We start from the raw sequence: 26,679 nt of genomic DNA, 5'->3' as shown, positions 1-26,679 counted from the left end.
GAAACAGACTCTGCCACGACCAATTCGACAAGCATTTTTTCGAAAAGCACAGTCAATTTAGACGAAAAGTCCTGGCATATAATTATTGTCTAATGTAAATAAAGTGTCCCTGGGAACACCGATGCACGAATTTCAGATTTATCGGCAGTAGCATTGCTTCTTTGAAATACTATCCCTTAACTACCCGTGACACGGAGGGAACATTTTCGATGTACAGTAATGTTTTGACTGACAAATGCAGGTTTTTAAAAGAAAATACCGAAAACTACATAGTTGTGTATTGTAGGATGACTATATGCAGTTCAAGTAATACAACTTTTTTGTCTATAGAGAATAAAATTTCTCATTTAAGTTTAGATTTTGATTGGTGCATATTTGCATATTTTCGTGATTTTTAGCATGTGTCCTCTGGGCGAGCTGATCCTGCCTTGTTCTGTACGTTGCTTGTTAGTGTTTTGTTCAGTTGTCCTGAAAAATGGCGACAGGTAGGGTAATGCAGAAGAGATACAAATGGTCATTGGATTTTGGACATAGGTATGGCAAGTAAATATTTATAAATACAGTTTAAATTGTTGATAACTTATATTACTATGATTATAAATTTAACTTGAATGTAATTTAACTATAATTAACTGTCAATTAAAATAAGGGGCATGTAGAGTATGTTAAAGATTTTCTCAAATAAAGTACGTGGTATTTGAAAGTTCCGTGTTCTCCAATCATCAGATAAGGTGTAGTTCATTTCAGTGGGTGATATCAATAAAAATAAGTAACTACTCCTGAGAAGTCCTGCTCGAGAATCGGAGTAACTACACCTGGAGTAATCTCCTCCCTCAATTTCGTATCAATAAAACAAGCCACTACTCAGGTCTAGTCTGCTCCAGATTTATGAACGTTTACTCGCGCTTCCTCTGCACGTAGCACTGAGTCGTATCAATAAAAGAAGTAGTTACTCATTTCTCCCATCCGTCGCGCGGTCATTTCGTTGTTTTTAACTTATGGCGTAATATCCTAAACGCCATGGAAGGGACAAGTAGCAACGACAGTTTCAATTAAAGTGCATTTGTGGATATTATAAAAATTCCAGTGGTACTTTCAAAGTCACAGTTACCAGAAAGTAAACGAAGGTAAGCCGAAGCTTTGAAGGCAATTACAGTGAAATGCAACGAAATATCAAATACATCTACAAATGAGAGACAAATCCAAAAGAGAATCTTTAATATCCGAGCGAGCATTAAGAAAAAAAAAAAAACATTTGAAAAAGAAAACGGGAAACAAGAAAGTAATACTGAAACCACGGGAACGAACTTCTTGGAACTGATGGATGTTGATTGGAATCCAGCAATATCAAGATTAGCACAACAAGTGCATATCACGTGTTGTCCAAGGTCTTTGTAGATTGGCTTGAAGAACGAAATCAGACACTTGGTCCCTTTGTTTCCTTTTTTTAAATAGTCCAGCCAGTCACGTCATAAAGCGCATCCATCTGATTGCGTTTTCCACACCATACGCGTCCCCTTTCACCTTGGCATAAAAAAATATACATTCTCATGTATACAACCTTCCTATCAGCGTTGAGTTGAGTTGATTTTGAGTTTAATGTCCTTTTCAGTAGCGAGGCTATATGGACGGATGAGTAACTTGGAATCCGAACCATATGAACTCCCGCCGGGAATCGAACGCGGGTCTCATGCCAAAGGCATGTACGCTATCCGCTTAGCCACGAAGGAGCTCTTCCTATTAGCGTATTCGTCTCCAAAATACTAGGTTTCTTTATTGCCACGTGTTTATAGTCAAGTGCTCCGATAGCACCCGGAAATGTATATTGTTCTTGCCACTCTGCCTTTGCTGTTTCAATATTACACACACCTCCGGAAACAATCAATTTTCAAATTTCGCAATAATCGCATCCATTACACTTGTAGTAGTCATAGACACAGTACTTTGAGCCACAACAGAATCCCCTGACATTCAATTCAGACCTGGAATCCCGAATCACTCACGTAAAGCAAGAAAACCCGCATCTTTTTGCCATTACGTAGTGCACCATCCCAAATTTCCGTTGATTCTCCTAAAAAATGTTGTGCTAACTACTTTACATTTTCTTTCATGAACCTATGTTTTTTGTAATCTCCATTTGCAACATTTCTATGCAATTTATAAGTTTTACTACATAGCAAAACAATCATATACTCTGAAATATTTCGCACGGAGTCACCTATTTAGCTTGCTCCACAAATTTGGAGAAGTTACTAGCATCACAGAAGAGTCTTGATTTTTATTGATATCAAACGCGGAGTAGTTATTCGGCTCGAGAATAGAGGTGTGGTTACTTCAAAAGGGCGGGGCTTTTCCGAGGTCAGCCGAGACGACTAGTGCTCAGTTCTCTTTTTATTGATACCAATGCGAGTAACTACTTCAAAATTGGGCGTAATGAGTAACTTCTCCGTTTTATTGATATCACCCAGTAAGTGGGCTTTTTTTTTTTTTGGTTATAGTTAAGGAGCCGTACTTCCCATTTAGGGAAGGACGAGAAACGCCATACTTTCCGGAATTATTCAATGACTATCTAGGATGTTAAAAAGTAGGTAATAGACTGAGTTCTTGCCCTTGTACTTAGGGTGTTTAGGTAGTGCAACAGTAAGATGTATCCTCGTGCACGGGAGATGAGAAGTAGCTGTTCTTAACTATTACTTTTTTTTTTTTTTTTTTTTTTTAATTTTATTTTGAACCTAACACCCTCTCGTTTTCATCATACTTGGTTCTCATGATCTGAGGTAAAATCTGCAAAATATCACGTTTTGATATTGTGCTGTTTTTCCTTTGGATCCCTCTAAAAGTATATAGCCTATATAGGGCACATGCAGGCACAAAATCTAGAATGGACGTAATCTAATCTTATAAAGTAATCTAGAATGGACGTAGAAAGGTGGGATATGCACAAAAATGTCGATCTTTTGTGAGCTTTAATTTCATATCACATGACTACGAAAATTCGAATAATTTTTTCAAGAAAGTTCGTTTTCAAACAATTTACGTATTAAATGTCGGAGAGTAGATAGAGAAATATTAAACCTGATCAAAGTTAACCTTAACATTTTGAACCAGCTCGGCAACACAACCGAGCCAGATTTATTCCAAATTTACATAGAAACATATTTAGAAGTTTTGTTATGGAATCACAATACGATCATGTGTTCCTATTAAAGAGTACTATGTACAGTAGATAAGAGCAATGTTGTAAAAGTGAGTTACCTCACTCAAACACAAGTTTTGGTAAGAGTGCACTTTGAGCAGAACGAGTGATTTTCGGTATGTTTTAGTTTCTCCACCAATCTTGCAAATATAAGATCTCCCGTGTTATTTACTTTACAGAACATAGCTGAGCGAGCGAAGGGAGTTGGAAGCGTCGCAGGGCTCGTTTTGGTTCCTATGAATGTTCTGCTCAAAGTGCACTTTTGCCTAAGCCTTTTAAAAGGGACGCGCTCAAGTCATTCTGTTGGGCTCTCGAGCGGACCGTTCTACCAAATTTTGATGAATTTCTTACATTTTCAGGCAAGGTTAGGGCTTTATATTTCTTTTAGCAGAGCATGCACTAAATGAGGAGCTCCATTATTACTAGCAGATTGACTTCAGAAGGCTCTGTAAATACAGTATGGACGTATGAAATTTATGTGCATAATTTATTAAAACACGAACAAACTTGTGCTAGGAGACCACTATAAAAAGCACAAATGCTATTTAACCGAATCAGGGTAGGAGCACTGCGGGAGGGACGTTAGCGAGGGGGTGCGTCCGTAGAAACAGGCACGTGAGCGACGAGAGTATTCACATAAACGAGGATAATGGAAGAGTACACTTACACATACAATACTTTCACTATCACTCAAAATTCATTCCAGATATCCTGTGCACTGACAGTAATTACGGGTCATTCCACGTCAGTTCAACCAAGGCTTTTAATCCACTATCTCAGGTTTGGATGAAATTTGGTAGAGTTATAAAATTTTTCGTGCTGAACACAAGTGTGTAAATTTTATTGCAATAGCATCCAAGGGCGCCGATCCTGAGGAGGCCGGGGCCCCCAAAGGTCATTTGGGGCTCCTATTGTATTTATGAATATACAGCTGTTTTGGAAGAACACTAAAACAATCATATTTCGGTTCCTATTAATGCCAGAAACATAATTCTTTTTTTATTCAGATTGTCTTGAAGTTGTTTACCATTAAAAACATGAAAACTTTTCTTAGAGCTGATAAAAAATTTATATAGTCATTTGAAAGGTAACATTTTGAGAAGAAAGAAAAAAAAACTAGAACGTCATTTTGTAAACTTCAAACCTTTATCTCAAAATCCCCATCATGGATTTCAATGAATTTGGTTTTGTTTGAAAGCTTATTACATCTAGTTTCACAGAATTATCCCCAATTCTGGCTTAAGTTCAAAGGTTCGCCCCCAGTTTCAAACGTACGAAAAACCAGTTAAAACATTAATAGGTTAGTTTAGGTTAGGTTAAGTTAAGTTATCCGGTAAGACTTTACTTAGACTAGAACAGTGACTGGAACCGGTTCTCTTAAAAATTTAATAGATTATCTTCATTATTCTTATATAATTCTGTAAAACTCGATGCGGAAGTATCACATTCAGGAACTCATTTATACAGCCAACGAATCTGTCATTACAGTAATAAGGTAGAAAGTGACCTCTATACAACTCTCCATAAGAGAAGAATCCAATACGTACCCTAAAACCTGATAAGCACTTATCTGAAATACTGTAAAGGTGTGCGACTTCAACGGCATTACATTATGCCTCTTGCTTGCCTTTGCTTCCTCAGTCCTTGCACCTCCCTGTATGTGCCGAACATGTTTAGCGAAATGGTAGTCTTCTAACAAAATAAATGTATTTAAAACATCAAGAAATTTGTTGCCCAGAAATAAACTATTTTGCAGCCATATTTTGTATGCTGGTTAGTTTTTAACCTGTGCGAAAAGATTAAATCTCTCTACATTATGCAAGGTTTCAAGTACCAAATAAGTGCTTTAAAAAATCGGTCAATTTATATGAAGTTGCGTGAGTTAACTTTGCTGACGTTAGAATAAACTTGTATATCTTATGTATACACTATATTTTTCAGTACTTTCTCTTCTTTAATTTTGTTTCTTAGCATGAAAAGCCTTAATTGAACCCTAATAGTGAATATTACTCGCTAAGTTTAACATCGAAATTTAACAAATTATACTTCTTAGGTTAAATGGTTCTAGGTTCTTAGGTTAGAGCTGAGGTTTGTAATGAAGTGGTGAAGTATCAAAGTTGATGTTTTTAGTGTAATTTTATATGGTAATGAGCTAATTACTATAGCTAAAGTACACTGATAAAGTTGTCATATATATATATATATATATATATATATATATATATATATATATATATATATATATAAAATTTGAAATGTTTTGCAATGTTTGATGTATGATATCTCTGGTGGGATATGAAATTAACGGCAAATTTTTACTTTGACTCCAACTGTGACTTCAACCGATTCATCTGATCCGGTTCCCGGAGCAGTTTAGGAATCATTCCTAAACTGCTCCCGGAACCGGATCACATCGATTACAATTACTAACACAGTGAAAGTAATGTACGATGTTAAGAATTATACTATAAGTACAAGGGCCACAATGTTACTAAACATCAATTCAGGTGAAGCGGTGACTATGAATTTTGAGATCTAAATGGGGGGCTACCACCCCCCAAACCCCCCGCTCAAGTACCATAAAAACATCCAAAATAATAATAAATAATCACACCACTACTATAAAGCTAAGATAAGAAGGGAAAAATTAAAAAAAAAAAAAAAATACTTGTCTCTAATCATAAATCAGTGCATGACAAAGAAAAAAAATTACATCTCAACAAGACAATAGGACAAGCAGCAGCAAACCAAATACTTTGCCTAATACTCAAATGCAAAACAAATCAAGAATAAAAATAATATGAATTAAAAAAAGAAAACACTCACCATTTCGCCATAGAACACTCATGAATAATGAACTCATAACTGCTGATTCTACACACGAAAAAATAAGATACCAAGAACACATGCGCAATACTCAACATTACTGAAAAATGTTTCTTTCCGCACACATGTCGTTTTATTAAACCGAGCATACTTGCTATTATTACAAACAAGAAACCAATAAACGTCCACTTTTACAATACGTCGAAAATATCTTCAGCTTTAGACCACAACCATGATACGTTTTCTCTAACTCAATTCAACCAATTCAATTACGCGCTTCCCGCATGCCACAAACAGCAGCACACACATACATGCACACAGAACATGTGACATCACACTAACAAACTACCATATGACTACACAGACACCTAGTGGGAAAAATATGAACTAAGACGTCACACCAAAGGCACGAACAATTCCAAAAAGTGACTCACGCACAAACAGTTCGAGGAAGTGACTGAACCTATAAGAACCGATTAAAGTCACAGTTGGAGTCAAAGTAAAGACTTGCCGAAATTAACTATATATATATATATATATATATATATATATATATATATATATATATATATATAAGAGAAAACTATAGTAGAAATTTCAACTATGATATTTCAAAAATTGTCAAAAATTGCATGAAAAACATGTTTATACTACTTCCAATCATTTGTTTCTAAACTACATACTTAACCAACTTATAACGAATGAAAATAAATATTAAAAGAAGTAAGAAATTAATAGAACATTGTAAAATATGAAACAAATTATTATAATTGAATTAAGAATAAATACAGTAAGTAGAAGCTTATTATTAACATTTCGGATGGAAATGGCGGCCAATATAAGAACAGAAAAAAATCAAACATTTGAAACTACAGAACAGATTTAAGACTAGGAACATTTGTTTACCTCTTACATGGGGAGAATGTCTACGATGGAGTAGGATGCGCAACAAAGCGTGAAGTAAGTAAAGCCAGCTTCCGAAAGACTACAGGAGATCCACAGTGTAGAGAAAACGTTTCGATTTCTGCAAATAAAACATCAAATGTGCTACCTATAGTCTTGTCCCACAAGAATAAATTGTTACTTATATCTACCTTAAGAACTGCGAAAATACAATCTATTACTTAAAGAAAAGTCATAACGGAATGGTATGATTACACAATGACTATTAATTTACATAAATTGATTGTTAGAATTTCAGGAATATTATCCAGTGTGATGGGTTAAAAGAAGACTTTACTAATAACTTACAAGCATCGGCTTGCAAAATTATCAGTAAGGAAATGCATTAAAAAACAGGGAAAACTTAAAACGTCAATGATAGAGGCTACTGCTCCAAACTTTTTGCTTCAATTTCTGAACCTAAATCAAGTTATGCTGCAGTTATTACTGGAACATGTATGGAACACGAACAAAATTATAAGATGTTTTGGGAAGGCTTCGTTCGAAGAAAATTCATCCCTTCTTAAAGCCATTTATTAGGATTGTTAATGAAATATTTGTTTGTAAACTATCAACAAAATTGAATTCACAAGTCATATTTGAGAAAATTGCCTTAAAAACTGCCACGAGTAAACTACCCCTTGTGAATATTTTCATGACAAGCAATTATGAACATTTATAGGGATATTAATAAAATATTTATCTGTGATATACGAACGGAATCACCTGATTCGTTTTAAGAAAATCATTCGGGAAAAATTCACTGTCAAGTGTAAATTATTCCTTATGGGTCCTTTCAAAAAGAAAGAAAGAAAAAAAAAGTTATGCCATATTGTCAGGTTATTAGTGAAACGTTTACAAATAGTATGAGCGTAAAGAGTATGTATGTTATCGTTAGGAAATGACAACAATCTGTTAGGTAACACTGTATTGTGTTACATATATTGTACACAAATAAACCTATAGTATAACAATTTCTTTTAGTAAAATTAAACCCCTCAAGTATTATTGGAAACAAATGACACCTTTTAGTTATTTTCAAAAGTTATTTTTTGTTCTTCAAAAGTTATTTTTTGTTATTTCTCGAAAACTGCACGTTAGAATCTATTTTCATGCATGTTATCTTATTCACTCCATGTGATCTATCGACTGTATATGCTTTATACAAGGTAGCCCAAAAGTAGGTATACACCCCTGCATTGATCAAGTATAACATTCTAGTTTATAGGTTTATTTGTTTCGGCTGTTTCGAGCTTAAGATATAAGTAAAAAGACCTTAAGAACAAATAATAAAGAAACTAAGTCTAACTGATGGATAATAATAAGAAATGATATATAAAGCAATGAGTTGATCAGTACGGGACTGTATACCTGCTTTTGAGCCACCCTGTATTTAGTATTTTAGTTCAACAGAAATTAAGATTTCAGATTTTATAATAATTTTAGGCTAAACCATACTGTGCTGTTTCTAGTATCATAATGAAGAGCGTAATAAGAATATAATTCATTATCAGATTTACTTCAATAAGTAGAATAGTTCTTGTACAGCATAAATTTTTAGGGTTACTAATTATTTAATTTTTGTTCATTTTTCGGAAACTACGCATGATTTTCCACACATGCATATTATTTTAATCAGTTCAAAATATATATTGGTTGATATGTGTCTCGTCTTTGGAGATTTTCATTTTCGTTACATTCTAATAATAGTGTAGAATTTATGAAATCTGAACAAAATCGCCTCAGTCATTTTTGAGAAAATCGTCTTGCAAAACCCCACCCCCAAAAGTAAACTACGCCTTGTGGATTTTTAAAGGGTAAACGAGTTAGGGCATATTGACAGGGTCTTACTAAAAATATTGATTTATGAAATATGAAAAATCGTGTGAGTCGTTTTTGAAAAAAAAAATCTGGAAAAACACCCCAAGGTTATGTTAATTTTTCTTACGACAAATGAATTGTCACATTATCAGATTATTAATTTATATTTACATTAAATCTTTATTTATGAAATATGAAGAAAATCGTCGTAGTCGGTTTTCAGAAAATCTTGTAGAAATAACTAACCTCCAAAGTAACTATTACTTATTGATTTTTCCAAGAAAAATGGCTTATACCACTGGATGGGATTGTGGATGAAATTTTCATGTATGAAATATAAACTCAATCATTAGAGCCGTTTTCGAGAAAACCGTAACTTTTTGTTTACACCCTTCAGTAAACTACCATTATTTTTTGGGGTAGGAAGAAAATTCGAAAAGCTCTGTGGAAAATCTTGTAAAAAGCGTATGTTTCAAATTTGGTGCAGATATGTTAAACAATATGGTCTCTGGTCAAATGAACGAACGGACAGATGGACATTCTTTAAAAAAAGAAAAAAATCGGTAGGAAGGGCCATGAAACGTGTAAATCCGACTAATTTGTAATTAATTTCTTGCAAAAGAAATCTAATTTAATCCAGAACTCGCTAAGAGCTTCACGGAAACAAATGAAAAGAAAAAAAATGTCAAACATCTTTGCGTTACTACATGGAGAAATTCAAAAAATAATTGTTATTTTAAAATACCGAGATGATTTTTATATTTAAATAACATGATTCCGTCAACTAAAGAAGTATCGCTTGAAATAGATGCACTATCAGTCGTCTCAAGCTATTTCTAGAGCTAATCCCCTAACCTGCATCATTTGTTTAATGACAAGTTAGTGTTTAAAGCTTCTTATCAGAAATCGAACAGCAGCAAACGGCGATTACATTATTTTGTGAAACTATCCGGTGTTGAGCGTGTTTTACGCATAAACTCACCTACTTTCGAGTTAACTCACGCTCACCTTTTTCAAAACGAGTTAACTCATGATAAAACGAGCGTGCCCATTTACAACCCTGACAAAGAGCATATAACACATGAATATTGCAGTTAATTCTATTATTTCACTATAGTCTACAACACGTCTTACCTTCTCTTTTGTGACAGTAACTTTAGTGTACTGTATAGCCCCTTCCGGATCCTATGGTACAATTTGTACCATACGCATTTTTCATAGTACATTGCGTTATTTCTCTTCTATTTGAGCTTTTTGTCCTTTTTTCAAGTCCAGAGGCCTTGTAGAAGACATTACGTATGGTTTCAGACCGTCCTGCGTCCAGACATAGGAGGTGATGACGTCATAAGTCAAAAATTTCTTTTCTCATTTTCTAAGCGTATGTTCAATATTTTTTGGCGGGCTTATTTTTCTACGTAGAAGATTGAAATTTTGTACAAACATTCAGTCCACCGAGTAGTATTTACCAGATTTTTTGTTCCGATGTCAGTGCTAAAACAGGGGGGGGGGACCAGAGGGGCAAAGGGGTGAAAAAAGGAATATTTTTACCCCCAAAATCCCGTTTTTCGTAATTTTCCCGCCTCACATATATGATGGGAACACTTGAGTCATACCGTCTGAAAGGCAGTTCCATTCTGAAGAGAATGACGGTCGAATTATTATTCTAGGGTAATTAGAGACGTCTCAGTGAATTTTTTTCAAAATATACTTCTGTATAGGGTAACATGGGGAAATTTCTGAATTTTTTTTCTGGCGGGTCTATTTTTGCACCTAGAAGATTAAAATTGTGCACAAACATTCAGTCCACCGAGTGATATTTAACGGATTTTTTTCAGATTTCTGCGTTAAAACAGGGGGGGGGGGGTCCAGAGGGGCTAAAAGTTGAAAAAAGGGAAATTTAGACCAAAAGATCCCTTTTTTCTGCAATTTCCCGCCTTAGATACATGATGGAGACATGTGAATGGTACCGCCTGAAAGGCAGTTCTATTCAGAAGAGAATATGGGCGACACATGACCCTAGGGTAATTAGGAATGTCTCAGGAATTTTTTTCCCTGAGATCACAGTGTTTTGTGGTAATTTGGGGCATTGGGAAATGTTGATAAAATTTCTCCCTCCCTTACTATTCAAGATAGAAACTTGAAATTTGGCACACACGTTCAGTATACCAAGTACTATTTCTCAGATTTTTTTTTAGATGGTTACGTTTACACAGGGGGGGGGGGTCCAGGGGGAGCCAAAGTTCGAGAAAAAAAATATTCCCTCCGAAACTTTCACTTTGACATTTTTTTCCCGCTTCTGGTATATGGTATGAGCATGCAAGTGGTACCATTTGAAAGCCAGCTCTATTCTGAAGAGAATGAAGTATGATCCTAGGATAAATAGTGACGATACAGTAGCTGCTTGACTGAAAGTCTAAAAAATAGCCCAAAAAGCCAGGATCCGGAAAGGGATAGTAATTTCCAAGGCGTTAGTTGTTGCATCTATCTTTTCCTTCGAGAGATTGTAACTACAAGCAGTGGGGCAACTCTTCTGTACGAGGATAATGATCTGGGAGATAGGCACTTGTAGTTTATATGCATAGTCACTTTTAAATTTAGACGTTGGGAGAAGGGACAGCAGAGTGTAGGAACTCTATGACCTCTGTCTCTGCTTCCTTATTCTTGTACAATACTACACCAAGCCACCAGTGATTGTCGTTTCACCCCTGTTTCTCGCGTTCTCTTAACGTAGTACAACTGCATGACTATTCACATGTTGAAAATACTTTTGACAACAACTGTATGTGACACCAGGATAAAACTGTAGTATGCGTGTATGCCTGATGTTGGTTTTGTTTTTGCAGGCAGGAATCTCTCTACAAGCATTTTTCTTATTCATTGTGCATGGAGTCCCTGGTTCGATCGCCGGCTAATAAGTTTATAGTGGACTACATCGTATTTGTGAGTTTTCTCGGGGTACTCCTGTTTCCTCCCACATTCTCATTCAACCATCATCCATTTGCCTTAATCATCTGTCGTCCTTAGCCTAAAGAGCATAATCGTTGGACGTTAAACTGAAAGATTTTCTTCATTGTGTTGTTTTTCATTGCATGGAGTCGAAATTCTCTTCACTCCGTTAAGTTTAACGTCCACAGTGAAAATAAGATGGATCATAATATGGTGGAATGACGAAAGTGTTAGGAAACGAATGAACCTCGAGAAAACCCCGCACATGGTTTGTCCACCACAGAGCCCACTTGGCGGTTGGAACCGAACCAAAGTCCCCATGTGCAAGAGATGGGCCCTCTACCACTGAGTCACTGTGGCCCACCTTATTTCATGTAAATAGCGTTGATGATGTCCAGTTGATTTGATTATCATAGGACCACTGCAGGCTTCCTCTCATCATGTAAGTCTTTTCACATTACTACGCAGACAATCGCACATACGCCTTTCCTACTGGCTGTTGCATAGAAATGCCACCAGTATACTACTTCAAAATCATTAATATGGTGGCAGATGTTCGAAGTTTTTGTCTGTCCTTAATCAGAGCAGCTGAACTATCAGAAAGTTTTTTTTTCAATCTAATTAGTACTAGGCTAAGATGAAAGACAAGCTTTTTTCTTAAATAAATAATGGCAACTGTCGTGTGATGGAGACATTCAGACATACATACACAATTTTTGAATTTCATACATGATGTTTGTAGTAGACTCCTATTGGAAAAATAATTGCATGGTTATTGGCCCAATGAAATCACTGGGCCTCATCTTGAAGTAAAACGAATAATTTTCTGCAGAGTACGCATACCACGGTCATTGTCTTCAATGTCCTGCTTCAAGTAGTTGGTACAATCTCCCTCTTGCAATAAAAGTATGTCTCTTCGAAACCAACAACTGTTTACGTATAGATTGTACGAATTCGTCTGTAGTTTCAGTAGAAGTTACTAATTACATCTGGCAGCAGTCACCCAGTGCTTGTGTATAATGTAGTTCATTATGTAGCTGCAACTGTAACTCCTCTACAGCTGGACACCAGTGGCATGCTGAGTCATCACATAAGATTCACTTATATCATTAGTTTTACATTTTGATGTGTTGTGTGGGAACTACTTCCACTTGCCATGACACAATGTTTAGGTTGTTAATCAGAGAATTTGGAAAACCTAATCTTATCATAGGATTTTTGTTTTTGAACAGCTCATAAAGTTCCTTCAGATTACCCAACACTAGTCTCTTCTATACATGAATTCTACAACGACCACGTATTTTTACGGAAACAAAGTCTTTTCAGACATATGGCGGTTGACATCATTACTGTCGTAGAAAATGATTACTTTTTCAATTACGGATTCATAAACTTCCCAGGTGTAGGATAGGTGTTACCTAATTACTCTTTCTTTTAACCAGTGCTTTAGCTTTTCTTACCGTTCTGTTGCTAGCCTAAAATGTCAAACTTTTTTTTTTTTTTAAATCACCATAGTGCGATTTCATTTGTAACTTTTCCTTGGCAGCAGATGACTTTCGTAGAGATTTATTGAGCTATTCTAAGTTGATATCTAAGGTCTCAAATACGTTATCAGTATTACTACTGCTACTGAACAGTCATCTGCCTCCATATTTGTAACTTGTTGCAGCTTCATTTGTTTCACACAACTATTAAAATATTTATGCCTTCCACAGTAGTGTCTGCCGTGTTACACATCCAGTCAGTAACAGCACAGAGACTTCTTTTAACTCCGATGTATCTTTCTTAAAAGGGTTGGGGCAGAAAATTGCTTTATTTCTCTTACTTGTTCAACCACATATGAGAACATTACATACATCAAACTGTTTTCGCTAATAATGACCCTACTACTGAACCCACTACTTCACTTGCAGAAACACAGTCTTAATGTAACCTAAGAAAAGAGGAATTTCGCTGCAGGAGGATCAAGACAAAACTGAATGCTGGCTGTTTTATTGACTAGCATACTGATAATTGTGATATCTTGTAGACTGTTTAGTCGTACTCGTAACCTTCCCATAAAGTTACATCAAGTACAAAGGACATTTTCGAAAGGTGGTGTATAAATACGGTAAATTTAAAATACCATGCAAGGGTAACACAGAAATGATATTACCTATAATGCGTCGTGGGATTCGAACCCAGATACTGAAGGCAAATCAAACTGCTGTCTAAGATTCGCTACACCGAATCAGTCTATGAAATCATATATTTCTACTTACCGAGGTTTTGTCCACAAAACTGTTAATAGATCGTCCGAAAGAAAAAAAGGCCAAAACACCACCGTTAAGTACCGGGTTCGATTCTTATTGTCTCGAAATAACCTCCAGACAGTCGTATTACATGCTAACACCGACTAAAATAATAATAATAATAATAATAATAATAATAATAGTTTAAGATGTTAAGATACACTAATGTTGGGCAACGAATCAGAACATTTATTACATTGTATTTAAAGTCCTGTAAACAAACATTTGAAACTAAAATCAAAACTTCATACTTACCACAGTGAAGTACAAAATTAACAGCACTTAAAAAAGAAAAATTCATTAAGCACAACCGTGAGATACATTTTGAAGAATATATATATATATATATATATATATATATTTGGAATATAACAGGCGCGACACAAATTTGTCTACGATTACAGATGGAGATTCTTTATTACCACTGAAATGTGAGTTTGTTGTTCTGTGAAGAAATTCAAAACTAACTTGGAAATTCTTCTTGAAATTTTACAACTTAAACCAGCACCATTCCCAAACAACTTGTGATTTCAACAACTAAAAGTCTAGTGCTGCCTGCTTTTCTAACTTAAACTAAAGTTGTTCTTAAAACAACTTGTGATTGCAACAACTGAAAGCCTAGTGCCGCTTGTTTTACTGGGCTATCTTCGCTGGTAGCTGAGGGTGGCGGAGTAATACATTAAAACCACAGAAAGTAATCCCACTGGCATGCGATTACTAGACACATAAATAGTGTTTCACTTTACACAGAAAAATCAATTTTGAGGATTTTGTGTTTCTCAGGAAAGATTTTTTTTTTTTTTTTTTTAACAATAATGTACAAATTACACCAACATTTCACGTCACAATAAGGTGATGCTTCTGTCCGATGTGTGGGTGAGGGGTGATGATTACATCGAAGAGGATTTGCTTCCAAAATTGGGCTGACGTTTGAGCAGACAGGGTTCTGAGAACTAGAGAACTCAAATGGGTAGACACGGAGCGAAATAAAATTGTTTCTCACCAAGGTTCGGAATGACTGAATAAATTTTTCCTATAACTGTTCCATCCAGTTATACGGGTAAATTCAAAATAAAAGATGATGTACAAATAAATAAATAAAATAAAACTTGTGAATACTGAATTAACTAAGGTTTTCAATGATGTTCGCTTTCCTTCAGACCTTGGATTGCCCAAATATACTGCTGATTGATCTTTACAAATCTGTTGGACTAATAAATAGACATACACATAGCACTCACCAACACATTTGTTCATTCTAAGTGTTCTTGGAAAACATAACTCATCGACTGCATCACCCAGGCGTACAGTTCGTTATTTGCATTCCTCAGTTAAGGGGATAGCATATATCAAACCATCAACACAAGATTATGAACACTGTTCGAGCGGAATCATTAACCACTGAGAACTAAAAAATCAACTGGTAGCCGTACTAGAAAAATAAATAAATAAATAAATAAATATACCGAAGTTTTGATGGGAAAAATTAAATAATATCGCTCAACGAAAATAAAACAAAAGCACAATACCACATCTGCAGTAAAATTTTGAATGAGTTCGTTTTATAAATTTTAACCATGAAGGACTCAGTTGTACTGAAATAGTAGCATGTAAAAATGTAAATTTAACCAAATAATCGTTATTTAACTTCAAACCGTTACGTATTGCTTTAAAAATGAAAATAAGTAATTTTAATTGATTTTGCCCAATACTACCGTCCAGAAAGATTAGATTAGATAATCTTAGTTAAAGAAAAGTAGTCAATCACTGTATTTTTAATAGCCTCTTATCAAAGTCGTGATATAATAATAGATAATAATCTAGATACTGATAATAGTGATTATCTTCTCGCGTATTTGATTCTAGTTTGCATATACTGATACGTTTGCGTATGTGATAACAGCAAGAGTGTGCACTTAGATGTTACAGTCTGGGTTGATTGATTTAAATCATATTTATTTTGATTAAAACAAAAATAAAGTGCGCTATTTCTGACTATTCTGGAACACTAATCGAATGTAAATTTGAAACTCTCATTTTAATCCGTACAATGTAATCGTTAGATCTTATTAGTGTATGTTTAAATAAAATATCTAATTTTCTTAGAATTTTGACAATGTAACGGCTTGATTGAATCATTTCATATTGTGCAAGAGACTTGAGAAAGCTTGAATCCAAATAACATTCAAAACTCAATTTTATAACAACTAAGTAAACTTGTAAAACACATTTTCAAAATTAAATCTTGTACATACTGACTTTTCTATGTTCTAGTGGTGATAATCCGATTTAATTGACTTCTCATCGATATTTCAGAAATGATATATGAATGGCTTTCATCAGAATGAATTCTAAACTAAATTGTTAAAAGTGACGACTAATCAGATTTTAGAATATAGCACTTCAGTAGCAATAACTAGTTATTAAGGATCCAAGCAGTCTAGTGGTTTACGAAATGACGAAACCACTCCATTCATGTATTATATTTATTTCCTATATATTATATAGTTTACTTAATAGTACCTCATATGGTACTTCACACTTATATTATACACTTTTATTTATCTTTACTCGTCGTGTGGTAAATCTTGGAAGATTCTTTGAACCATGCGTCCTGTTCTTCCACATCTATGGTAGAATTTTCTATACATTTAAATACGATATGGTCCTGGAATCACTGTTTCCATCGCTGTTTTTTTTCTTTCTTTTTAATTTTTCGCTTATAGGACAACAGGTTTTAATTACTTTCTATATAATGAAATTTCTTTGAGATATGTTAATAATTAAAATGATAACTTTATATTATATGTCAAATATACACACACACATACATACATATATATTGTATAAGCTTCTCATCAAACGACAGTTTGTCATTTTAAAACTTTAATTAATAATAGAAGTAAAGTTATACAGCTAAAGAAAGAATACAAGTTGACTATCATGGTAGAGTATTATCCATGAAAGGAATTAGACACAAAACACAACTCTTGGGTGGGAGGGGTTGGTCATTTTTCAAACATTCCAGTTCCTCAGGAAATGCTTGCTTTTGAACTTGTTTCACTAAACACATTAAAGAACCTTTCAGCTCTTCTGCTGTTAATGCGCCTTGAAGCTTCTGCAGTTGTAGACAAAGCGACGACACCAGGCTACAACGCGTTTCACTGTGGGCAGAGATGAATAACGGCTAGTGATATCATCCTCCGTAACTGCACACATAGCACTGACACACTTTTTCCTTTCTTCCATTACCTTGTCAGATATGGGGGGTAGTCCCGCAGCCGTTGGCAACACTGGATCGTACAACCAGTTGGGACCGTTCCACCACAATGAATGACACACTAATTCACTACGGTTCACACCCCTGAAGGCACAATCAACAGCGTTTGCAAGCCGTCTACAAAATCCCATTCTGCTGCACGAGCTGTTTCTTGTATTTCCGCGACACGATTCGCCACAAATGTTTTCCATTTGTCAGATGAAGAAGTAATCCATGCCAACACAACCTGTGAATCGGTAAATACCTTTACCTCTTGCACCTCAAACGTTTAAGATTGCGTTGAGCAACTTCCACCAACAACAATGCAGCGCACAACTCCAATCGAGGGAGAGAAAGTTGTAATTGGAGCCACCTTTGTTTTTGCAGCAATTAGCTGCACACTGACCATTCCGTTTGAAAGCTCGGCCCGTAAATACGCCACTGCAGCATAAGCCCGCTCGCTGGCATCTGAAAAGCCAGTTAATTGACATTTTTGAGTGTTGGGAGGCATGATGCACCGCTCAGCTTTTGCCTCTTCTAATAGGGGTAGCTCTTTGCAATATTCCTTCCACTCCGTGCATATTGAACTAGGGAGGTTTTCATCCCATCCCAAGTTTTCCTTCCACAACGACTGTAGAAGCACCTACGCCTTGATGGTTACCGGTGAAAGGAAACGAAGTGGATCGAAGATTTTGGCGATCTCAGATAATATCATACTCTTGGTCCACACGTCACGCTGCGAGGGAAGAGAGATATTGAAACCAAACTCGTCACTGACTGGTGACCACTGCACTCCGAGAGTCTTGATGGTGTTGTCATCGTTGAACTTGAAAGGCACGGACATTTCGCGCATATGCGACGGTACGGCTTCTAGCATTTCCGCTTCACTGGATGCCCATTTTGGCAATTCGAAGCTTTCTCTTCTTAATAGCTCGATCAGTTGTCGTTGAAAGATCATCCATGGAAAAATCCCGCTTGACCACTGGAGCAGCCAGGGGAAAGTGCTCACCCTCATCTTCTGCCAGCTGTTGTAGAAACCGTGTGGCCAGGAAAGACGCACTTTGTCCATAGATTACAGTTCGTAAACGAAAGTCCTGAATGGACAAATCGGGCCATTCACGCCACACAATTCTCATGTAATCTCTGTCCACATTGTTTATTAACACAGCACGATACATTTTCGCTATATCAGCACACAGGGGAATCTTGTGGCCTCGAAATCGCACTAATAGTGGGAATATGTCATCTTGGAGTTTGGGCCTGATCATAAGTTTATCGTTCAATGATACACCAGATGACGTTTTGGCACTCGCGTCAAACACAACTCTTAATTTTGTTGTTGAACTACTTGGTTTCATCACTGATGGTGGGGCAAGTGTAAGCTATTCTCTGATGGAACGTTTGTTTCATTTGTCGGCACAATTTCCATGTGACCTACCTCGAGATATTCCCGCATAAAATCCCGATATTGTTCTTGGAGGGCGGGTGACTGCAAGCTTGCGTTCGCTGTGCAAAAGCCTCCTAACAGCAATGTCTTTAGATGCACCAAGAGTCCTTGCACTATCCTTGAAGGGTAGACTTACCGTGAATCTTCCGTGTTCGTCCCGGTAGTGTGTATCTTTGAAATGTTGCTCAAACATTTTCTCCTCTTTTGTGAGATATTTCTGGGGCGGAAGCTCTTCTATTTCCCAAAACCTCTACAGACTGGTTTCAACTTCGCAAGATACATGGTGTGAAGTAACGGTAACACTACGTCCAGTGGTATCGATGCTCACTGCGACGATCCAACCGAGGGCAGTCTATCGCTACGGGCGACCCAATGGGTCCCACTCGTTTTCCACTACACAATAATAAAGGAAACACCACAGCACCTAGCAGTATGTCCACAGGGCCCACCACATTGAACGTTGGATCTGCGAGTTTGATACCGCTTAAGTGATTCCACGAGCTTGGGTCAGGAACCGGTGCCTTAGGTAGATTAGATGTAATCTTGGGCACAACCACTACCTTGGTGCTGAAAGTTTCGCTGTCGTCACTACTGCTTGAAATTTTAAATCTGCACGAGAGGTGCCCACACCTGCACCCGTTATTCCGGAAATCACTATTTTTGTCTTGTTTTGCTAGTCCTAGCTTCTGCACACAATTTTCCGTGACAAATGACGTCTCGGAAGCGGAATCGAGCATTGCACGAAATGGGCGCCAAACATCGTTTCTATCTTTCACCTTTATAATACCTGTTGATAACAACACATGCGGAGCGTTTCTCTCGGCAGCAACATGTGAAGAAACAGTTTGTTCTCTGTCAGATGAAACAGATGCGCTTTGAGTCTCAATGCGATCATAGTGGAGTAATGTGTGGTGTCGCTTATGGCATACACAACAAGTAGATGAAGAACACTGGGTACTTTTATGGAATCCGCGTAAACAATTAAAACATAGCTCTTCACAAACGACACACGATCTGCTACAGAGCGTTTTTTTTTTTAATCAGGGCACTTATGGAGAGTATGTTTAGCATTGTATAACTCACAGGGGCTTTGTTCACTGGGTCACTGTATGATGTGTCACTGCTTGTTTCTTTTCCCTCTGCTTCACTGTATCACTCGATGATGTAGCCTTCCGTCTGCTGCCACTAGAGACTGCGAGCGCGCGCGCTCGATGATCCAAGAAGTCCATTAATTCTTTAAATGAGGATTGTTCATTTGATTTTTGCGCTAGTTCCCACTGCCGACGCGATTCACTATCGAGTTTTTCGGTAGTGTGATACACGAGAATAGCGTCCCAGTGCTCTACGGGTTGCTCCATCACTTTTCACGAACGCGTACACTCGACCGTCGTATCGATTAATTTCCCCAGCGCGCTAGCCGATTCTTGGTGAATGACCGGTTGCATGATTAACTGCTTTAAAATCGAGTTCACGATTTCGCATTTGTTTTGATAGCGAGAGTACAGAATGTTCCACGCTTCCTGATAATTAGTGTCAGTAATTTGCATAGCCTGGATTAGTTGCGCGGGTTCACCTTTTAAACTTGTTTTCAAGTACTGCAGCTTTTGAGCTCCCGAGAGCTTCTCGTTGTTGTGCATCGATGCAGTAAACAAGTCCTTAAATGATAGCCACTCGAATAAATTCCCGCTAAAAGTTGGCAACTGTAATTTCGGCAATTTCATTTCACTACACACTTGAGCTTCACTATTGGGAGGGGATTGTGTCGTTGCTTGCAAATCCATTAGGGACACACTTAGGGCTACAAGTCTGCTTTCCATTTCTGCGAGCTCATCATTGGAAACTGCAGCTATTTCTTTCAAAGTTGAGAACAGTCTTGTTGTAGCTCGTTGACCTTCCCGCTATGAACCAATATGGCGTTCGCATTGTTCTGACACAGCAGGCTCACTGCCTTTTCCTGTCTTGTAATTTTTGCTTTCAAAGTACGTTTTTTGATGTTTAAGTTCTCCATTGCTTTTGAATGTCACTCACACTAAAGAAAACAAACGCTCACAAAAGTTCACCAAAGCTGCATTTTTTGCTTCATCCGGCATTAAAAGAGGACCATGTATAAGTTTCTCATCAAACGACAGTTTGTCATTTTAAAACTTTAATTAATAATAGAAGCAAAATTATACAGCTAAAGAAAAAATACAAGTTGAATATGTAAAACGATATGGTCTATTGTCTTCTCTTCTCAATTTTGAATTGTTCGCAAGTTTCTTTTTGTTTTAGAAAGATACTTTTCCACTCGAAAGATATAGAACACTCAAAAAGAACAAACACTTGTCGCGTCTCTCTCTCACTTGAGGACCACACGCTCACATCATAGCTACGCACACACACAAAAGCAACTAGTCTAACGGCTTTTTTTCAAACATACCCTATGTCCGCCCAAAAGAAAGAAATTCCGAGGGTTGACAAAAGTGAACCCCGGAGCCCTCTGCAGGAGGGAGAAATACTATTTAAGGAACAGATCTTCAAGGAAGGGCGATCGGCCCGAACTTAGTATTTCTGAATTAATAATGAAATTTCTATTCTTGTTAATAAAATTTTTAACAATAATATCCCACTCTTTTTCTTCATAAATTGCTTGTTACATATGGAAACCTGTATAAAAAGGTTGTAACATATCGCCGTCCGAGATTCAATACCGCGTGACTAACATCTCACCAATTTTACAGCAGAGACATACACACACACACAAAAAAAAAAAAAACCTAGCTTCAGCCTCATTATAAGCGGTATTATTTTGAGGGAATAATAGAGCCGTTTGTCGTGATATAGGTGTACTACTTAACCAGATTGTGCGCTATCCTATATTGATTCTGATGCTATCAAAAACTCAGATTCGCCAAAATTGGAGATACGCGGTGTTGAATGTTAGATAACTAAGATCTCTCTCTCTCCCTCTCTCTCTCTCTCTCTCTCTCTCTCTCTCTCTCTATATATATATATATATATATATATATATATATATATGGGTGATTCCACGAAAAAGGGAAATTTTCACTTGGAAAATTTTTGTTCCGTTGATGGTCGCCTATTTCAATAAAAATATCACATGCACTTACTACTACTAAGTACATGTTAATTAGGTGTTCAGCAGAGCTGAATCGTTATTGGTGTAGTAAATAAAAAATAATAAACTTTCCAGCACCCACGGAGTTGAGATTAGTTAACACGGAGTTGAAAATTGCTGTGGAGTTGAGAAACGTGATACATCTGGGTGATACGTTTTTGGTTTATAAGTGATTAAGCTTATAATTTACATAAAAATTGAAATAATTTTCCAATAGTTTTTGTAAGTTAGAATTATTCTCCTTATGTTGAATAAAATTCTAACAAACTAGATGACACGTAATTTCTTATACAAAAATACTCCAGAAAATACTACAAACATATGAAAATATATCTAATGAAGGTTCCAAAATTGAGTGTATATATATATATATATATATATATATATATATATATATATATATATATGAATATATATGAATATGTGACGTAAACAAAAAAAATACGCATACACTTATCGAATATTGAAAAATTATTGCGCTTTCAATATGTTGACTATCATATGGAGAGGACAAACTTTTCACATAAGCTTACAAAACAGACGAAGTAGTCACTAAACCTGTCTATTGTCTACTTCATTTGTTTTCTGAGCTTATGTAAACCGTCTGTCTTCTCTGTGTGATCAAGTCAACACGTCGAAAGTGCAATACTTTTTCAACATTTGGTAAGTGTATTTGTATATTTGGTATATATACAAGGTGTTTCAAAACAATACACACATCTTTTGGGAGCTGATTCCTGACACCAAGATAAGACGAAAAGTATAGACAACTGGGTGCACAAATGCTTCCTTTCGGAGTTATAGGCTGCTGAAAACATGAAAAAAATGAACTTTAAAGGTCCATAGCTCCAAAACTATGAGACCTGCCGTAGTCGGGTCACGACTTCACTTAGGAACTAATATGTGCAATATCCAAAAATATGTTTCAGAATCCTGAGGTACTCACGAAGCAATTTTTATAGAGGGAGTTTGGTTACGGGCGTATAATCTGAAGTACTCACCAACTACTTCTATAAAAGTTGTTGTGGAAGTACCGCAAGATTCTGAAACATGGATATTTGGATAGCGCACATACTAATTTCTAAGTGAAGTCTGGCCCGACTATGGTAGGTCCCATAGTTTTATGCTATGGACCTTCAAAGTTCTTTTGTTTTCGGCAGCCTATAACTGCGAAAGGAAGCATTTGTGCACCCAGATTGGTCTATACTTTTAATCTTATCTTGGTGGTAGGAATCACCTCCCAAACGTTGTCGGTATTGTTTTGAAACGCCCTGTATAATGCACACTAAATGACAGTGTAAGGAACTCATCATTTCTGTTTTCTTTCGATAATTCGATGTTCTTTGTTAAGTAGCCCTCATTTTCCACTCTAATGAAGGAAATGTCTTGAGGAAACAGGGAAGGGCTGTTCTAGTCTACACAGAATGACAACTGCCAACGCTTTTTAAACGTCAGGTTTAGTAGGCCAGGAGAAATTCCTCCCGATCCGCGTCATAAAATTGACTGTCCGTATATTGCCCTCAGACTCTTCGACAATCCCTGAAAAGAAAACAATTAGTTGATCATAAGATTCAGACGTCAATAGGTTAAAAAGAGATACCATCCATCTTGACTTGACTGAAGTTTTACCTCCGGCTATTTGCAGCCCCAAATCTGAACTTCCGCGAAACACTCCTAAAATGGGCTAGGACCCACCAGCCGGCCTTTGAGTGTGAATGACACGTGGTCAGCGTGTCGGCTCCTACGACCGTTGCGATGGTCTGCGCGATCAGGTTTCAGTACATCTCTACTCAAATGAGTTTTTCAATTGCCTCACTGTGCGAAGTAAACACCATTAATTTTTGAGCTTCCACCGGGAAACAAACCCAGAACCACGCACGAAAGGCGAGCATACTAGTCACTAGACCATAAACGAGCTTTATTTCTATCAATATATTGAAAGAACAAATATTTGGAAGAGCATGAGCATAACAAACACTACAGGATTATAAACTCCGTGAACTTGTCTCAACACCGTGGATTCCTTAGTTTTCAGATGGACATGGAGTTGAGAACCATGGAGTTGAGAAAATCGAATATAATTTATTTTTACCGGCCCACTTTTTAACCAGTACATGAGAGTAATTGTGTACGAATTTTCTACGTTAAGGCGTAGGTTCCTCAAGGGAAAGAAGGTATATACCATACAAATACATTCAGTAATAAATACCATGGTGTTCAGAATCAATTAATATACGCACGTGCTTTCCACACACAAAAATATTTTTCCTACAGCTTTTAACACATGCACACAACTTTTTCTGTTCTTCAGTCAAACATGTCTGCCTTGTCTTCTTGTGGGTGTTGCCAATGTGGACGATCATGCTATCTATTGAGAGCAATGATAATTTTTTCTATTGCCATGGAGTTGAGACGAAATAGAGGTGACAGAAACGAAGCATAGTCAAACTTTCGAAAATAATCGTTATAAAGGTTTACTTTCCACAAAACCGAAACATTGAAGTATTCTCTTCCATTTAATTACCATTAAATGATGTTTGATTTGCGACTTCAGTTGTAATTTATTGATTAAAATCAGTCAACTGTAGTCTGTGACAGCCCACGGTGTTGAGAAATTGGGTAATAATTATTTTTTTACGTATGTTTCGTGTTATATTTCCAAACTGTTATACATGGCATACCTACTTTGTGACGGTTACTACCAAACAAAATAAAAATGAGGTGATTCTTTCTAGTAGTAGTTTGAAGAAATGCCCGTGACAGAAAATTTCCCTTTTTCGTGGAATCACATATATATATATATATATGACATATAATGTAATGTTACCATTTTAATTATTGATATAACTCAAAGGAATTTCATAATATAGAATGCAATTAAAATTTTCTGTACTAAAAACAAAAAGTTTTTAAAAAACACCAAATTGGAATCAAGTTTGTTATGGCAACACTGTTTCTAAGACTATGTCGTATTTAAATGTATAGAATTGTCTGTGACATCGATGCGAAAGGAGAGTACGCATTGTTCAATAACTCTTTCAGAACTGACTAGAAGACGGATGAAGATAACCTGTAAAGATTCTGCCGCTCATAGGAATAAATTATACTTTCATTTATTCCTGAGGGGAATGAATTCCACTTGTATTTTTTTTTCGAAATTTGGCCAGCTAAAGCTCTCACCACAGTCTTTATACGAGGGAGTACTGATAAAGTTAGAGCTTTACCAAGAAAAAAAAATGAGCTAGGAAGCTGAAACTTCCACACTATTCCACATATTCTCCTAGTAGGTCGATGCATTTGCGACATCTGTACTACAACTTAAGTCCTTGTAAATAGAAGTCTTTAGTCTGCTGCTGTAATCACTCATCTGTAGCATCAGTTGCCGCTTGAACACTATGAAAACGGTGACTATTAAGATGTTTTATGAGATTTGGGTACAAATGATAATTGGATGGAGATAGGTTAGGGGAATAAGGCAACACTTAAAAGCCTAGGGTGGCCAATGTGACCTGTGTGTCAAGTGCCGTGTGTGAGGAGGCATTGTCGTGCAAAAGCAGAACACCTTTGGAGATCTTACCACGACGTTTGTCCTTGATGTTTTCGCGCAAACTTCGTCAAGAGACTACAATAATATGCTGCATTGATCATTGCATCCACTGGAAGATAGTCCACCAACAGAACTCTGTCCTTATCCCAAAAGATTGTTGCCATTTGTTTCTGTGCAGACCTCGGCACACGGCATTTCTTTGACCGGGGAGAAGAACTGTGGCTCCATTCCTTAGACTATTCTTTAGTCTCGGGATCGTAAGTATATCCATTTCTCATCACCAGTGCGAGTTTCTCCAAAAAACCAACTTCTTTTCTTGCAAAATATTCCAGAAGTGCCCGCGAAGTTCTCACTCTTTCCTGCTCTTATTCCTTCGTCAGAAATTTTGATCCACTTTGCTGCAACCTTCCTCATACCCAGATCATTTCGAATAATGGTACTAACTCTTTCACGTGATATGCCCAAACATGTAGTAATCCTTTTGACTGATATTTGACGATCTTCCATTATCATGTCCTGGATGGCTCATTTTCGGGAACAGACACAGAAACAGGCCTGCCACTGGGATTCGTACTTTCAGTATCAAAATGACCAGTTCTGAAGTTTGCCATCCAGCGTTTTACAGTTGCATATGACTGCCCACGTCCCCCAAAGTTTGTTTCATTTCATCGTAGATCTGCGTCGCACCTTTCCCGTGGAAGAGGAGAAGCTTCATGACGGTCCTATGCTCCTCTGGATTGAAGCTTGCTGGAAGTGCTGCCATGTTCACATCTGAAATGAAAAAGAAAAGGATGTTTATATCATAGAACATTGCATTTTGCAACATAGTCTATACAGATCCTGCCGTATATACCCTGGTAATTTCAGCTTTCTATCTCATTTTTTCTTGGTAAGGCTCATCTTTATCAGCACCCCCCACCCCCCCTCGTATATGTATTCGTATTTTGGGACTTCTTCAGTAGTTGGCATGGATTTGAGGAACGTTGCGAAGGTAGCTGCAAAGCTTCGGTGTGTGAAGTTGATAAATTGAGATAATTGAACAGAGAGTTAAATAAGTAGAAAGCGTCTCTACTTCCACAGTTGGCATACTTTTAGCGTAATGTTACGTAAATAGTTCCATGAGTTTGGTATGTGTTCACAATTTTAGATAATGATAAGTAAGATAAGTAAGTGGAATACTGTTATTGGTAGTTGGCATATACGTTTTGCGGATAAAGAGCTTGCTCTATCCCTCGATTTTCTACACTAATTTTTATTTTCTTACTTCGTATATTCTTAACCTTGAG

General features: G+C 36.7%; 1 protein-coding gene across 1 annotated transcript in view; it reads left to right on the top strand.

Moving 5' to 3' along the window:
- Positions 1-377: 377 nt before the first annotated feature.
- EMC4 (ER membrane protein complex subunit 4) overlaps positions 378-26,679 on the top strand; it is a 45,542-nt gene continuing 19,240 nt past the window's right edge. Inside the window, exon 1 of the mRNA XM_081757879.1 lies at positions 378-534. Within this exon, the coding sequence (XP_081614005.1) occupies positions 476-534 (59 nt within the window). The 5' untranslated portion in view covers positions 378-475. The remainder of the gene's footprint in view (positions 535-26,679) is intronic.

The sequence above is a fragment of the Thermobia domestica genome, chromosome 1 (genome assembly GCF_964235325.1).
Source record: "Thermobia domestica chromosome 1, izTheDome1.hap1.1, whole genome shotgun sequence".
In the NCBI taxonomy this organism is placed as follows: Eukaryota; Metazoa; Arthropoda; class Insecta; order Zygentoma; family Lepismatidae; genus Thermobia; species Thermobia domestica.
Note: the sequence above shows the minus strand (reverse complement) of the source record. Positions and strands in the feature narration are given on the sequence as shown.